Source organism: Mixophyes fleayi, chromosome 4 (assembly GCF_038048845.1).
Source record: "Mixophyes fleayi isolate aMixFle1 chromosome 4, aMixFle1.hap1, whole genome shotgun sequence".
NCBI classification, from domain to species: domain Eukaryota; kingdom Metazoa; phylum Chordata; class Amphibia; order Anura; family Limnodynastidae; genus Mixophyes; species Mixophyes fleayi.
Window position 1 is genome coordinate 279,112,497 of NC_134405.1, and position 16,976 is coordinate 279,129,472.

At 41.5% G+C, this 16,976-nt stretch overlaps 1 protein-coding gene across 1 annotated transcript in view; it reads left to right on the forward strand.

The window, feature by feature from the left end:
• The window catches only part of CTNNA1 (catenin alpha 1), a 93,242-nt gene that overhangs the window by 51,747 nt on the left and 24,519 nt on the right, over positions 1-16,976 (forward strand). Inside the window, exons 10-11 of the mRNA XM_075209780.1 lie at positions 1,695-1,787; positions 15,842-15,998. Of these exons, the coding sequence (XP_075065881.1) occupies positions 1,695-1,787; positions 15,842-15,998 (250 nt within the window). The remainder of the gene's footprint in view (positions 1-1,694; positions 1,788-15,841; positions 15,999-16,976) is intronic.

Consider the following 16,976-nt stretch of genomic DNA (forward strand, 5'->3'; position numbering starts at 1 on the left):
GACTGTCAATTTCCTGTCATTATTACAATGTATACTACACAGTTTTATTGTCTATAGCGCTGTCGGGAATGAGGTCCTTCCTATGGAAACCACACCGTTTAGCTACATTGGGAGGGGGGCAGTGGGACAATTTTAAAAGGAATCATCCTTTGACTGCATGGCTGGTATCAGATGGCCGGTTTCAACATATTCACTTTTCAAGTTCCAACAACACTAGTCTAAATAGAGTTCAAATTACTCCTTGCTGGCACATTATAGTGAATGTAGAACGCTCCCCATGTCACATGGGAGCAATTATGCTAAAAATGATTGCATGTAACATCTTCAGAGTTTAATCGTTTCCATGTGACAGATGATGAAGCTTTCCCAGTCACTTCAATGTGGTAGTGTTCATATCGCTGAAATCTCTCTGTACTAGCTCTTTTATAGCTGTAAAAGTGATGGCTTTTAAAGTGCCCACATGATACCACTCTATTTAAGTGGCTGAATGTGGACTAATATGAATCATCCCTTATGAAAAATTACCATTGTAAAATACCTGATTACTATGGACTTTTATGGTACTGTGGTACCATTGTAATTTAGATTTTTTTTTTTTTATAAGGTATGGTTTTCATATCTTATAAGGATTACCATTGTACTATTTTTGAAAGGGGTATTTGTAGGAATATAAGTTTGAAGTATGAAATGTTTACTGTTCAGCAGCCACAGCTCAAGGCAGGTATGCAGAGTGAAGGATAGTTTGTGGGAGCTATTACAGCCATGAGCTGCATCTGGTAAACAGTAAGCACAAACGATACATGCAGCACTGTACAGTATTGTAAAGGTCTTCTGTGCAGCATATGTAGCTCAAAGCTCTCCCACGCAGTGGGTGATATTGCTGATGCAGAACCTACAACCCTCAACTTCTATTCAGCAGAAATATTTGGTAAATTGTGAATAATTAATTTGCAAGAAAAATTGTAATAGGATATTACAAAAATGCACTTAAAACAGAATCCATTTAATAGTAATAAAAAAAATATTTTTAAATTTACACAATGTAGTGACACAACCACTTGATTGAGAAAGCTGCACAAAGATTGTTGGCTGGTTTACAATCCAGTTACCCGGGCTTAAGCCCAGACTCTCACTGGAAACTCTTCTAAAAAAGGGAAATGGGAAAGGAGTATAATTATGGTTTTGAGCAGTGTCTCAAAAATATTACAAAAATATTTGTCAATTTTTGAAAAAAATTCAGTTAGGCTTTTCACAATCCAATACCAAATACAAATAAACATTTTTGAAGCTAATGTTCTATGTGGTTTATTATTTGGAAATTAATACATAAAAACTTCATTTGAGGAGAATTGCATAAGTATTTTGTATTGCTATTATGGTGGAGATGTTTGCTTTGTGTTGGACTAATTCATAGGAGGAATTCAATTGGCCGCGATACTCTCGAAAGTAACATGTGCACTATTACCATAACCCGGATTTCTACAAAAATCAGTGTTAAAAACTACCATACGAACTGTAATAATGCGCACTATTACCGTAGTAATGGTAACAGTGCGTAGGCCTCATTACTTTCGAGAGTAACGCGGCCACTTGAATTCCCCCCATAGTGTTGTGGGGTTTTTTTTTTTCACTCTTGCCAATGTGTGCAATTCATATAAACTTTTAATGTAACTTCATGTTTTATTTTGTTGTAGGTGGCCAATTTGGCATGCTCAATATCCAATAATGAGGAAGGTGTTAAACTTGTTCGCATGTCAGCAAGTCAGCTTGAAGTCCTATGTCCTCAGGTACTCTGCTATATTTGATCTTGAGTTTTACATTTTAATACCTTAACCCCACTAAACACAAGTGTTAATTTTATGTCCACATCAATAACAGATTGAAAGTGCACACAGCATAAGGGAAACCTGTTTCTCTTTCACTACTACCATGGTGTTTAGGCACAGATGCTGGAGCTGGGCACTTAGAAGTTAAATAGTACACAAAAATCAATAGCTACTACCTTCTATAACTCCAGTGGAACCTCGGTTTGAATATAAGTTAACTTGGAATTGGGCATTTCCGGTAGAGGCTGCTTATGGCAGTTGAATTATATGTTACTTCTTTTACGTATTAGTTTGCCTTCACTGGTTGTGAAAAAAGTTAGAGACCGTGGCTCTTAAAACACCCAACAACAGCGAACATTGTTCATTAAAACCTATAAGTCGTGCTCTGGAGCCTATCTGAGATAACTCGTCAGGCTCCCCTTCCATAAAGGGATAGAGCTTTAAAATAGCAGTCCAGGTTCTCCCACTGGCAGCATGGTAGTGTCTGTAACCAGGACAGGTCAGGTGGCAACTCCTTCTGTAAACGGTAGTCTTCACTAGAGGCTTAGGAGGGCTTTAGGGATTCTGCCGTAAGGACCTGGGTGGAGGTGCGATCCCCAGATCACTGCGGAAAGCCCACCAGAATCTGACAAGTAGCGCACCAGATAGCACTCAGAAGCTCCTCTCCTGTTCTCTCTCAGGAAAGATTATTGGGGTTATCCTTTTCCTGTGGGGAAAAATGGATTATTTGCTCTGTTCACAATTTGCTCTATTTATCTGAAATAATGTTGTGATCCACTCATGTGCGTATGCTGACTACTTGTTATTGTGTACAGCAGTTGAATCCAGTGTGATTTTCTATCACATGTTTAGTGCTACCTATTTCTCTATCTGTTTGTGAATTTACTTACACTACAGATGACCCTCTCATTGTCTTTTACGATCATGTCATAAAAAGGCGCAATTGGTTCAATGCAAAACCTGGAAGGGGACAACCTGTTTTTATTTTTACAGGTTACAAATACAGGCTAAACTGCCTAATGGACGTCAGGAACTGAACGCCCAATGTGCAGCTGGTGAGGCAGAGGTCCATGTTCCACACAAACATGTCAAGAGCTGAATCCCTTCCTCAGGAGACACTTTACCAGGACTCATTTAATCCCACTTTAGCAGGTTTAACCACCTTGAGCTAGGAGTTTAGAGAAGTCTGTACAGGGGTAGCATGGTTTTCTTTCTCACTAGAGAGGTTATTGGACTCCTCTTCACTTCAGAAACTGTGAAAACACCATAACACGGTCCAAATTCAGTATTTGAGGACTCTGAGTCTGATGGGTGTTCTCACTGGGGAAGGAGAGTTTCTGGAGAATTCAGATTTGAAAGACCCTATAGAGGTTGAGAAAGAGTCTACCAGGAGGCAGAGAATCAAAGACTTTGTTCTGGATCAGCAGCAGGTTCATGCCTCACAGGACCCAGATGAACCTACAGTTCCTGACATTTCATTATTCGGAAGAAAAATAAAACCTTTCATTTCCTCAGTTGTCCAAGCTTCTTGGTGAAGCCTAGGATAAGCTGTAAAAATGTTTGTGTCCATGTAGATACCAGTTATTTTACCCTTTTCTTTGTGGAGAAACTTATCAATAGGAACTTCTGCCAAGGGTGAATGCAAACTGGATGCCCAGACACTATTCCCATTCCGAATTCTGCCTGTTTGATGGACAGCACAGATAAGGAAGTGTGAACTGCTCTTGAAATCCATTTTTGAGGCAGCAGGAGCAGCCCTTAGACTGATTTTGGCTCCTGCATGGATGAACAAAGAGGTTGAAAATAGTATGATCAGATTACAAAGGTCTTACAGTCAGGTAAACGTGGTTCTGAGCTGTTACTTATAATAGACCAAATTAGGAAGATTACCTGGGTGAGGCCACTCTAGATGCCAGCCAGATACAATACAGAATTACTGACTTATCCACTGCCCCTAGGCGGAATAGTTAGTTAAGATAATGGGATGCGAATGCAGATTCAAAAAGGACTCTTGAGTCTTTGCCTTTTGAAGGAGGGAATCTTTTTGAATTAGATAAGATTTAGTCAGGTCAAAGGTAGCAAAAGCTCTTTTCTCATCAACACTAGTTGAGGACAATGCTCACCTTGGTTTATAGAGGGTGCTGTGGGAATAATGGCACTAAAAAACTTGTGTAGTCTGCTCCCCTCCCCTCTATTCCCTCTCCACAGGAAGCTCAGTTTTTTTCTTAGTGCCTACGGAGGGCACTTTTAGTCTAGTCTTAGTTTTTTATAGATAGCTAGGATTTCTCCGCGGCGATCACCAGGTGACCGCCGCAGGTACTTCAGGAGAGAGCGTCTGAGGTGCTTTAGTGCCACCCCCCCTGATTTATGTAGGGTTCCTGGGAAAAGGGTCACCTGGCACTCCAGTAGTGTCCAGGACCCAGCCGCTTCCAGGGAGGTGATGCGGGCCAACCGTGACTGCTGTGGAGGTAGAGCTGATTGCGGTCCAGTTGCCCAGCCTGTCAGACAGTATTTGGAGGAAAAGTTGCAGTGCAAACAGTTAGTGAAGCATATTATACTGGTGGGGAGCTGTCGTTGGAGCGCAGTCCCCACCAGGGTCTGATGTGTGTGTTTTTCTGCAATTACAAATGTGTGTTTTTTGCTGATTTTGTGCAGGCCAGCAAAGAGTTAAGTGGGCGTGGTTAGGTGGTAATTAACTCACCTGTTTTTCTCCAGGGTTCTGGCAAGCTTATCAGCCATTTCCCACCCTGCCTGCAGGACACCCAGACTGCAGATACATCCCTGGGGATTGAGAACCAGTAGATATAGAGTGCTTTTGCTGTTTCTTAAGTCTTTTTCAGTGTTTGTGTGTTTTTCTATCTGCTGTACATCCTGTGGGGGTACATTACAGAACACTTCTGGTTCTAGTCTTGGCTGAAGCACTGTATTACTGTGTATTATTATAGTGTTACAGTTTGCTATATACTGTACAGTTCTTCTTTGTTATAAGATAGTTCTACAGTGTGTCTCTCATTTACCTTTCTGTTTTGCAATATGTCAGAAAGAGGGACTGGGGCCAAATCCAACGCTGTCTCTGTAATGTAGTACACCTGTACTAGGTGTAAGTCCAAATTGTCTGGTGGACGGTCAGACCAGGGGGGCCTGTGCACGGTATGCGAGGCCAAGGACCTGTCTGGTCCAAGGAGCTGGCACGGTCTATTGCCGAATTAAGGAGAGTCAACCCATGCCTGGGGACGGTAGATGCTGATACCTTTTCCCTTTCTCTGGGTACGCAGTTCTCAGACGCCATTTCTTTGGGACAGGCATCTTAGTTGCTGCAGGGTGGTCCAAGGTTCTCCCAGGAGGCTGTGTGGATGAGTAGTTTGGAACAGTCTGTGCAAGGAGTTAACCAGAGTATCATATTCCCTTGAAAAATTGTTCCATTCGAGTATGGCAGGTGGACGGCGTAAACGCTTGGGTCTGCCCATTGCCCAGGAGATTCAGACACGGATCCATCTGAATTGGGAGATGGTGATGTTCTAGAGGATTCTGACTATAAGGATTTGCCCACAGGTGAGGAAGATTTCTCCAATAGACACGGCATTGAGGGCCTTATCCTGGCAGTGCAACAGGTTCTTAACATATTGAATGGGGAACAATCTGTATCACAGAACTCCATGTTTAAAAGGGCAAAGATAAGAACGTTTTCCTTCCCTCCTTCTGCACAACTGTTGGGAATTTGGGACAAGGCCAGACTTAAGCCTGATAATAAATTTCAGATTCCCAGACGATACAAACTCTTATACCCCTTTCCAATTTCGGAGGTAGGATCATGGGATACTCATCCCAGTATCGATGCTCCTATTTCACACTTGACGATGTCTACTCTCTTTCCATTGCCAAATGCAGCATCGCTTAAAGACAGTACTGACAAAAAGTGTGAAGTGATTTTTAAATCGATTTATTTAGCGTCTGGGGTGTCCCTGCGCCCGGAGATGGCGGTGGCTTGGGTTGTTAAAGCAGTTGAAAAGTGGGCCACTACCCTTATTGCAGGATTTCAGTCTGGCGTTGCTAGAACTGAGTTGGCTCCTCTGGCAGAGCATATTAAAGATGCTGCTGAGTTTTTAGGGGATGCGGTTCTGGATGCGGGTCAGGGGTTGTCAAAAACCTCTTCCTTAGCAGTGGCAGCTAGGAGCACATTGTGGTTAAGATCTTGGGAGGCAGATGTTGGTTCCAAGATGGTGGGAGCGCGTCTATTGCTCTTTCAGGAGCGTTGTCTCGGGTCCACCACAGACGCCTGGTTGAAAGGTATAGTGTCCAGGGGATACATCTTGGTTCTAGTGGGGGAACCAACACAGCGTTTCATGACTACACTTTTTCCCAGGGAGTCAGAGAAAAAACAGGCGTTGCAGGGCGTAGTACAGTCACTTTGGGATGCCAGGGTGATTGTATCAGTTTCGTTGGGGCAGAGAGATCAAGGCTTTTACACTCACCTTTTTCTGTTGCAAAATCCGGATCGGTCCTTCAGACCAATTCTAAACCTGAAGAACCTCAACACCTGTTTACGGGTACCCAGCTTTCGATAGGAGTCCATCAGATCTGTGATAAATTCCAGGAAGGAAGGCGAGTACTCGGCATCCTTGGATATCAAGGATACTTACCTACACATTCCGATATGGACAGGTCATTAAAGTCTCTTGCGGTTTGCAGTGGGTCTGGAGCATTTTCAGTTCAGGGCTCTCCCATTCGATTTGGCCACCGCACCACGAGTGTTTCAGAAAAGTGACTATAATGGCAGCTCAGCTACCTTTACAGGGGGTGACTATTTTACCTTACCTAGACGACCTTCTGATTGAGGCGGAGTCGGTACTTCTGCTTCAGTCATGTCTGCAGCTGACCAGGGACATATTCTGCAGGAACACGGATGAGTGATCAACTACAAAAATCCAGTTGGGATACCAACCCAATGTATGGTGTTTCTGGGATTGTTGTTCGACACAAATCGTCAGAGGGTTTTTCTCCGTTCAGACAAAGTGCGGAAGATCCGGCGTCAGGTGAAAGATCTTTTATCTCTAAATCGCGTCTCAGTACTTCAGTGTATGAAGCTACTGGGTTGCTTGGTTTTCTCATTCGAGGCTCTGCAGTTTGTTCCTTTCCATTCGTTCAAGTTCCAGCAGGAGATTCTGGCAAAGTGGTCAAGGTCGGATCCCTGGCTTAGAAAGGCAGGTTTTTAGGTTGTCACAGACAACACTCCTGTCTCTTCTCTGGTGGCTGAGGAGGGACATCCTAACACAGGGGTGTCCTTTCTCTGTGTGGGACTGTACCGTGGTAACGACGGATGCCAGCTTGTTGGGGTGGGTGCAGTCACTTCACCTCAGATTGCAAGGGACTTGTTGGACGCCAGAGTAAGTACGGTTGCCCATAAATGTTCGGGAACTACGGGCAGTATTCAGTGCTCTAGTTCAGGCACAGTCCTTCCTGGTACGTCGGCCGATCTGAATACAGTCGGACAATGCTATGGCGCTAGCTTACATAAATCATCAAGAAGGAACAATGGGTCCTCTTGCCATTAAGAAAGTGTCAAAGATCATGGAATTGGCAAAACAACAGGTTCCTGCAATTTCAGCAGTGTTCATTCCGGGGGTGGACACCTGGAAGGCTGACTACTTAAGTCGGCATGCCCTTCACCCAGGCAAATGGTCGCTCCATCCGGAGGTGTTTTCTCAAACAGTCCTCAGGTGGGGTAGGACAGAAATAGACATGATGGCCTCATGGCGAAAAGTAGAAAGGTATTGTGCCAGCTCAAGAGACCCTCAGGCGTTTAGTGGACGCTATGACGGTACACTGGTGCTTCAAGTTGGTATACCTTTACCCTCCACTTCCGATGCTGTCACGGATCTTGCAGAAACAGAGAGGCGAAAGAGTTCCAGTGATTTTACTGGCACCAGTTTGGCGGAGAAGAGCATGTTACTCAGATCTTTTAGACATGTTGGTGGATCGTCCTTGACGTCTGCCTCTCAGGAAGGATCTTCTCAGTCAAGGTCCAGTCTTTCATCAGGACCTAGATCGATTGGCTCTGACGGCTTGAAGGTTGAATCCTTGATTCTCAGAAAGAAAAGGTTTTTATGATCCAGGCGAGAAAACCGTCATCATTTACCATTTATCACCGCCTTTGGAAAGCATGTATATGTTGGTGGGAGAAGATCAAAGTGCCTACTAATTCTTTTCGTTTAGCCAGGATGTTGGCTTTTCTGCAAGATGGTCTGGAGAAGGGATTGAGGTTGTTGTTCCTTAAGGTCCAGGTAGCGGCGTTGTCAGTGTATTTTCAGAAATGTATTGCTCTGTTACCAGAGGTGCAGACGTTTCTACAGGGTGTACTTCATATACAACCGCCTTTTGTTCCATCAGTGGCTCCGTGAACCCTAAAATTGGTCCTTTCGGCCCTTCAAAATCGCCCTTCGAACCATTTGAAGTCTGGTTCTTTAAAACTTCTCTCGTGGAAAGTGACCTTCTTGCTTCGGCCAGATGGGTTTTGGAGTTGGCAGCCCTGTCCTGTCTGGTTACTTTTCTGATTTTCCATGATGATCATGCGGTGCTTGGAACTAAGCCTTCGTTTCAACAAAAGGCAGTTTTGAGGATTCAAATAAATCAGGATATTGTTCTGCCGGTTCTTCCTCAGGATTTGCTGTCGCCTAGTCAGGACTTGGTCTCTTTAGATGTGGTGAGAGCTTTGAGGATTTATGTGGACCATACAGATTTGGTTGGGAAGACTGACAGTCTTCTAGTCCTGTATGACGATCGCAAATGTGGCTGTCTGGCCACAAAGCAGACGGTGGCTAGATGGATCACCGCTACTATCCGGCAGGCGTACATTTTGGAGGGCTCTCCAGTTCTTGAAGGTCTGACCGTTCATTCCATGAGGTCGGTTAGCGTCTCTTGGGGGCTTGGCTGAGCAATTGTGTAGGGCAGCTCCTTGGTCTTTTGTTCATACATTCACTAGGTTTTATCTTTTCTACATCTTTGCTTCAAAGGACGCAAGTTTTGGCCATAAAGTTTTACGTGTCGCTCATTCTGACCATTCCCATCCAAGATGAGCAGTGTCCCCCAATTAGAGTGAAAGAGAAAATAGAATTTTTGTACTTGCCATAAAATCTCTTTTTTTTTTGAACACGGGCTGAGGGATACTGTGCTATCACCCTTGTTCTGACAGTTCTGTTGTGTGTTCTGTTGGTTGTGTTTTCGCCCTCTCGTGTGGCTTGGTTAGTAAATAAACTGAGCTCTTCCTGTGGAGGGGTCATAGAGGAAAAGGGAGCAGGCTGGACAAGCTTTTTTTTGGTGCCATTACTCCCACAGCACCCTTTATACCCCAAGGTGAGCAGTGTCCCCCAACTCGTATTCAGAGAGGGAGATTATACAGTAAGTACAAAAATCCTATGTTTGCCTGGTGAATACTCCCGGGCCAAAGGGTAAGTTTTATCCTTTTATACCTTTCAGGAAAAAGAGAGTGTGCCCTTTTAAAGTGACCAAGCCTTTGTTTGGAGGGGCAGTCTGCAGAAGGTAAAACAGGTGTGATCAGGCAAACCACCAGCCCTTAAATAGACTGCTTGAGTTCCTGCCAACCCAGCCCTGTCTGTGGTGGTAGCACATCTTCTGCTTTTCCAGTCGTAGTAGCTACTCTCATCTCAGGATGCATGGGTGAGAGTTATCAGAGAGAGAGGTTATATTTTAGATCTTCACTGTCTCCACTTAGTTTGTTCTTTTCTATTAGTCTTCCTAAATACAGGACAAAAAATGTTGGCCATTCAGACCCTACTGTTGTCCCGAGTGATTGTTCCGGTTTCATAAAAGCATAAAACATTGCTTTTATCCTAATCTTTCACTGATTCAAAATTGGGAGAAAGCCTACTGACCCATCTTGAATGTGAAACCCCTAAACACCAGTCGGTTGGACAGGTGCAAGATGCAGTCTTTAAGGTCAGTCATAAACAAGATGCCATGACAAATTTCTTGCCTCTTGGATATAAACACTGCTTATCTTCACAGTTTTATCTGGCAAGGTTACTAGAGTCGCCTCCAGACTTGTGATGCAGGATCTATACTTTCAACTCAGAGCCCTTTTCTTCAGTTTAGCCTTGGCTCCAAGAGTGTTTACGAAAGTGATCGCCTTCCTCTTGAGATCAAAGTGGGTCACGGTGGTCCGTTTTCTAGACGACCTTCTTTTAAAGGCCCCTTTTTGGTTTTTGGAACTCTTCTTCGACACCAGACTTTAATGAGTCTTCTTGACAAAGGAAATGATCAGGCCAAAAACTGGTGAGGTTCCTCCTGACCTGCAGGCAAATTTCTATCCTCCTATGCATAACACTTTTGGGGAAAATGGTGTCCACCTTCAAAGCAGTGCAATTCGCACACTTTCACTCTCGGACCCTTCAGAATGACATTTTTGCCAAGTGGTCCAAGTCCAATCTTCACTTGGCCACTCGGATAATCAAGTTGTCCCTTCAGACATACCAGTCTCTCCTGTAGTGGCTGACAGTGGACATTCTAAACTGGGGCCATCCCCAAACTATCTGGGATTGGACCATAATGATTACAGATGCTATCCTACAGGAATAAGGTGTAGATGTTGTAACCCTTCACTTTCATCTGCAGGGCCTTTTATCCCGCGAGGAAACAAAACTTCCTATCCTTGTTCTTGAACTAAGGGCAGTTGCAAAAACTTTGAAAGGTTCAAAGTGATTTGCAGTGGGGAGATTTAGAAGGCGGACTTTTTAGCAGATATGCCATTCATCCTGGTGCATGGTCTCCTACCCAGAGGTCTTCAGTCAAATTGTGGAGAGGTGGGATCAGCCAGAGGTCAGTATGTTGGACTCTTGGCTAAACCACAAAATGGACCAGTCTGCTTGAGTATTCACAGGTGTTCCTGGTGGACAACATGATGGTTCCATGAAGTTATCATTTGATATACCTATTTCCTGACTACAGAAAACTGCCAAAAGAGAAATGGTTCCAGTAGTTACAAATTGCCTAAATTACCTGTTTATGATACTCCTCCATCCTAAAGATGGCAGTAGGTCTAAAGAAAGATCTACTAATCCAAGGTCCCTTTCTGCACAAGGACTTAGCTTATCTGGCTTAAATGGTGAGGTTGTTGAAGCCATGATTCTTAGAGTTAAGGGTCTTTATGAACACGACGTCCAAACCGTGCTTAAGGCCAGGGAGCCAGTCTTGGCGAGACACTATCATATGGTGGACTGTCTGGTGGGGATGAGTCTCTTCTTTTGCTTGATCTAGTCATGTCACTGAAGATGTACATGTATAGGACTTTGTGGAGGACAGATATTCTCCTGGTACTTTACGACCTGCAGAAGGGGTGACCAACAACAAAGCAGGCACTTAAAATATGGATTACAGTTATTCAACATGCTTATTTGCACCAGAAAACTGATTCCTGAGAACATCATAGCTCACTGTACCAAATCAGTGAGTTCTTCCTGGCAGCGTGGCTGGTGACTTCGGTAAAGCAGCTCTGTCAGATGACTAACTGGTCCTCGGTCCATACCTTTACCAGATTCTACCTGTTTTATTGTTTTGCTTTCAAAGATGCAAGTTTTGGATGAAAGGTTTTGCTGACAGCTCTGCATGAGCATACCCTTTCATAAGAGCAACTTTGAAATGTCCCCATGGTAGCAGTGTCCCCCAAATTGGATGAAAGAGAAGATTTTTGCACTTGTGTTAAATCCATGTTACTATTTCTATTTGGTGAACACCGTACTCCCACCCTTATGATATTTTTATTTCTGTTAGTCCCCTTTTCCCAATGTTCTATTTGAGGTATTAGAGTTATATTTATGATTAATTATTTGGCCCTTTCCTATGGGCTTTGTTAGTTATAGCTGAGGTTCGTGGTGAATGGTTATAGAGATGAGTAGGCTCTGAGTTTTGTGCAGTAATTAACTTCTAAGTGTCTAGCTCCAGCATTTGCCTCTAAACTTCATGGTAGGAAATACCTAGGTGGAATTTTATTAAGCAATGGTTTTGTATGCATTTTGCAAACCACCACACATATGGTTTTCAGAGCTAAAACGCCAGATTTACTAGCCTGTGGGTTAGAGGCTGAAAAAAACCCCACATGCAAAGCAGTTTAATTCTTGGGGTGTTATTGGGGACTGCTGGGCAACTGATTCTGCTTGCATAGCAAGATCTAGATTACATAGAAGTTGTATGGGGCATATTCAATTAGCCATGTTACTCGCAAAAGTAACGTAGCGTTAAAAGTATTACTGTTGAGCTGCGAGCAGAACACCGGCGTTAAAGGTACCGTAAAAACGGTAATTACGCGCACTATTACTGTAATAACGGTAATAGTGCGCGAGCCGTGTTACTTTTGACAGTAATGCGGCCAATTGAATATGTCCCTCTGAGTGAGATACAAATCTGATATTGGGAATATTGTTACATAGTGGACAGATTTGAAGCAAGTGTACTAATATAATTATATGGGACAGCTATAAAGACCATATGAAATATGTCTATTCTATGGTCCACTTTGATGTTGTTAATCCGCATCATTCGCAAATAAAACTGATTAACACTAAAATTAATGAGTAAAAATATATTTTAAGAACCATAACTCCTTAGTAATCATGGATAACCTTATTTGAGAATATTAATAAATAGAATTCCAAGATAAGATGACTTTTGTAAAAATGAACACATGCTGATATATAATAGGATGAGGAGAACCCTCAAAGATTTATTTTAAAAAGAAAAAAAATATTTTATACATTTTTCATTTTTTTTCTTGCTAGATTCACTAATTTACAGTTTATATTTCATTTACTTCGCATGGCTATCTGAAACTCTGCGATTTTCTATAAATAAATAAGGTTTATGAAATTTTAATTGTTAATTGTGTGGATTTTGAGTGCCTCCAATTAGAAATATTCTGTTTTCTCTATTTTTTTTTTTTTTATTTAAAGCCTACATAATATTCAGGAGAGCTTCCCCTACACATATATAAGTTATATGTCATTCAAAATCTAGAAGTTGAATATAATGCAGGGTCAAATTCACTTTCACTGTGTACAGACTTTTTTTTATGTATAAAGAATGACTCCACATAATATAGATCCTCAGTAGTGAAATGAAATGTGGTTTGAGCTATCATACCTATCAGAATCATGTCTTAGCTGCCTGCCTGTATTGTGGCAGCTTGATGTGCGGTTTTTCAAACTGCAGCTTCATACATTCCACAATTTGTATTCTGCACATATGTAAAAGTAAGGATGGCAGATTCAGATCGGCAGTTTGAAATAATCTGTTTAATATATGGATTGACCTTTAGTAAATCTCACAAACAAATCGAACATCAAAGTATCAAAAAATATGCAGTTTGGCAAAAGTGCACTTTAGTAAATTTCCTCCTTACTGTGTAACATTACCTAACTGGGCATAACATAGAATGACAATGATCAACTAGGGAAATAAACCCCAAATGTGGAATCTGTCAGTGAATGATATGCAAAACTTTAATAAGAGGGAACCTAATTGTCCATTAGTGAAGGGCACACAAAGTAAGGGAGATGCATGAATAATAGGGGGAAGTCTTCTGAGTGAGAGGAAGAGGAAAGAGAATAGAATGTGGTACTTTATACAATGTGGTACTTTATACAATCAGATTTTGGAAGTTTTCAAGGGATCAAAATTGGTAGCAATATAATAATGTTTATATGCCTTAAAAACCATTTTAAAAGTTCACAATATTTGAAGTCTGTTTTAACACCATAGGGGTCATTTTTGATCTATAAACACCCTACCTGGATCTTTTTAGTTTATCACTATAAAAGTGTATGTGCAACCTTTGGTTAATTTCCTTTTTTTCCATGCTGAAATTTAAATTATTTGTAAAAATTATTTTACACACATAATTTGGTTTAGTGTGAATAGCTTTTTGTGCTGGGGATTTGAAACCCAGTGGAGTGTACAGTTTAAGTGGAACCATGGGGGTCTGTGTCAGTGCCGTAACTAGACATTTTAGTGCCCTGGGCGAGACAGGGCACCGACGCCCCCCATCTAAGAGGGCGTGACATTTGCCGAGTGGGTGTGGCCAACTTATGTGGGGGTGTGGTTGGCACTTTATTGAAAAAATTTGGTTACACATATTTGCAAATGCATGAAAAGCCAAATGCATGTATATATATTTATATCTATATAGATATATGGCACTGGGTTAAATACCAGTGGCACCACATGTCAAACACAGTGATTAACTAGTATTTACACTTGCGGTTTGTGGGTTCCTTAGAGGACCATGCATTTACCCCAGAACGCACATGCGTTCCACTGCTTTTTTGTGTGAATTATATTGTGTACTACAAACTTGGTATTCTCCACATAGTTTAACTAGAAAAAAGGTATACTCACCTCTTCATTGTCAGGGAGCACTGAGTGGGCTTGGCTTTGACGTCCTATGTCTGGGTGACCGGAGTGGTGTAACATGAGACTTCAAGGGCCAGTGGTAGTGATACCGAAGCATGATGTTAACAATATTATTAATACTAATATAAATAGCGATGATCAACACAAGAGGAAAGTAAGTAATGGAATAGTAAATTAATGAAAGATAGGGAACAACTATATCAATAATGTGAAAGAGAAGAATACTTATAGGAGAGGTTTGGACTGAGAGGTACATAATGGGAGGATGAGGGGAGGAGGATTAGGGGAGGTGGGTGGAAGTGCAGAGGGGATGGATAGGAGGGTGGAAGTTAATAGAGAAAATTGAAGTGGCTCTTGTTATGTATTTTTATTTTTCAAATTAACCATATTGTAGTTTAGGATCATTTGGATTTTGTGCTGTAGAACTTAGAACATTGCATCCATGCACACATTTCCCTAAGTAATAATAAATTATTTTACAATTACCCAAAATAGTGCAAATTTTCAATACTCCAATGTATATTCTGCACTTCAGCAATGCAATGAACTCCATATAACTTCCGGTTCGGACAGCGTACTAGTTTACTTACCTGGGCTTCTGTTCTTGTCATCTTCCTTCTGTGCTGGCTCCTCCTTGCCTGTGTTCCAGGACGCTGCAAGAGCAGGAAGCAGGCGCCCTACTCCGCTGGCTGTCTTCAATTGGCAAAGTGCCACCGCAGGATTAGATTGTTTTTCACGGATGGTATGGAAAGGGAGGGCGGGTGTTGCGCCCCCACTAGGCATTGCGCCCTGGGCGGTCGCACCGCCCGCACCGCCGTCGTTACGGCTCTGGTCTGTGTGTCATGCACCGTAGCCTGGAATGTAACCCGCTGCAGATGATTTTTATCAGTGCAGTTGACTGTTTAAGCCTTTTTGACAACAACCTTTGAAACAAGTTACATTCACACTCCAGAATGGAATCTTTAAACTCCTGTTTTGTGCCAATGTATCCAACCCCAAATGGAGGCAGTGGCAGACCAACTCGGCTGTTTTGACAATTGCAAATGTTCAATGTCATTAAGTGTTACTAATACATTGTGCACAAACTTGCAGCTAAAATTAAATTACGAATTGTTTTTTATGAACACACACAGAGGAAAATCACAGGAAAATAAAATAGGCCTAGAGATCACTGATTCCCTTGACAACACACATTTCTGTTACACTGGCAGAAATAATACATTTTTCATCGGCTAAAGCAGAAGACATTTTAGCATGCACTTGTGTCTGCGGTGCAGTCTCTGAGTTTAAGTTGTTTCTTGTTATTTTTTTATTATTTTCCACAAACTTTTCTGGTAAACACCCTAAACATTAACATATAAAGTACTTCGGATTCTACATTTGATATTTTGTCATTTTAAATATTTGAATAATAAGCATTTAAATCATGGCAGTTTTGCCTGGCTGCTTCCAACCAATCGTTTGCATTATTGGTGAAATAAAAAAAAGATTAAGTAATTTCTTTTCTGATGTGTGTTGAAAACTCCAGCATCAATTATAACACCTGTACCAAAATTTCAATGATGGAAAACCTATATTGTTTTCATTTGCTAATGAAGGTTATAAATGCAGCTTTGGCACTAGCAGCGAAACCACATAGTAAAATGGCTCAGGAAACAATGGATCTCTTCAAAGATCAGTGGGAAAGACAGGTTCGTGTCTTGACTGATGCTGTTGATGACATCACTTCAATCGATGACTTCTTGGCTGTTTCAGGTGAGGGAAGTTTGCATTTTTTCATCAACAAACTCAATGTGCAAAAATGTCCTAAAGGCTGGGTTTATAGGTGAATATCTATTGTGACCCACTTCCTTTCAGGACATATTTGCCCTGCATGTACTAACTTGTATGTTGTGCTATTGAGACATGGATGATATTTGCTTCTTTTATATTACACTACGTTGGTCATCAAATAACTGCTAAAATATTCACAAGACACAAATTTTAACCCAAAATAATTGATCATTTTAAAAGTTGTATAATATATTAAACCCTGTAGGGGACTCTTATATTGCAGACCTATCCGAGTTGCTTTTATAATAATAAGAACATGACAACTATTTTCACTGATAAATTATGACATTTTTTATAAATACTGATAATTCTGTTGATAAATAAAAAACTTTATAGACATTGTGGTCCCTACATCTGTCCAACTATTCTAAAGTAGTTTCTCTTTAAGCTTCAAACAGCAAATTTGAAGGATCTCCCTGTTTTGCACATTTAGCTGTTCAGTCAACCAATGCAAAAATAATTGTGTAAAAATCATAGTAGCAGCTCTGTTTAGAGCATTGATGGGCAACAGTCGGCCCCATTGCATTCACCTGCAGCCTCCAACTCCTTCCTGCTTTATTGTCAATTTGTTTGTAACACTTATTTAAAATGCCTTCTGATATGTTGTTACATACAGGCATCTCATTCTTTCATTAAATGTTTTGTTTTAACTTATTACTGAGATTAAAGGTAATGTGCAGCCCTTTTGAAGATTTGAGGGCAGCACCTTGCTGTCCCCGAAGTGTATCAGTTTTGCACATCATTGATTTAGACCAAGGTTAAAGTAAGTCAAGCCACAGAAATGACAACTAGCACTTAACGATACTGCATCTATTCACCTGCATCAATGCCAATGACTGCATTTTATGACATTTTTTGTAGTCTTGTTTCTTTAGTTCTTTTCTCCATAACATACTAAAA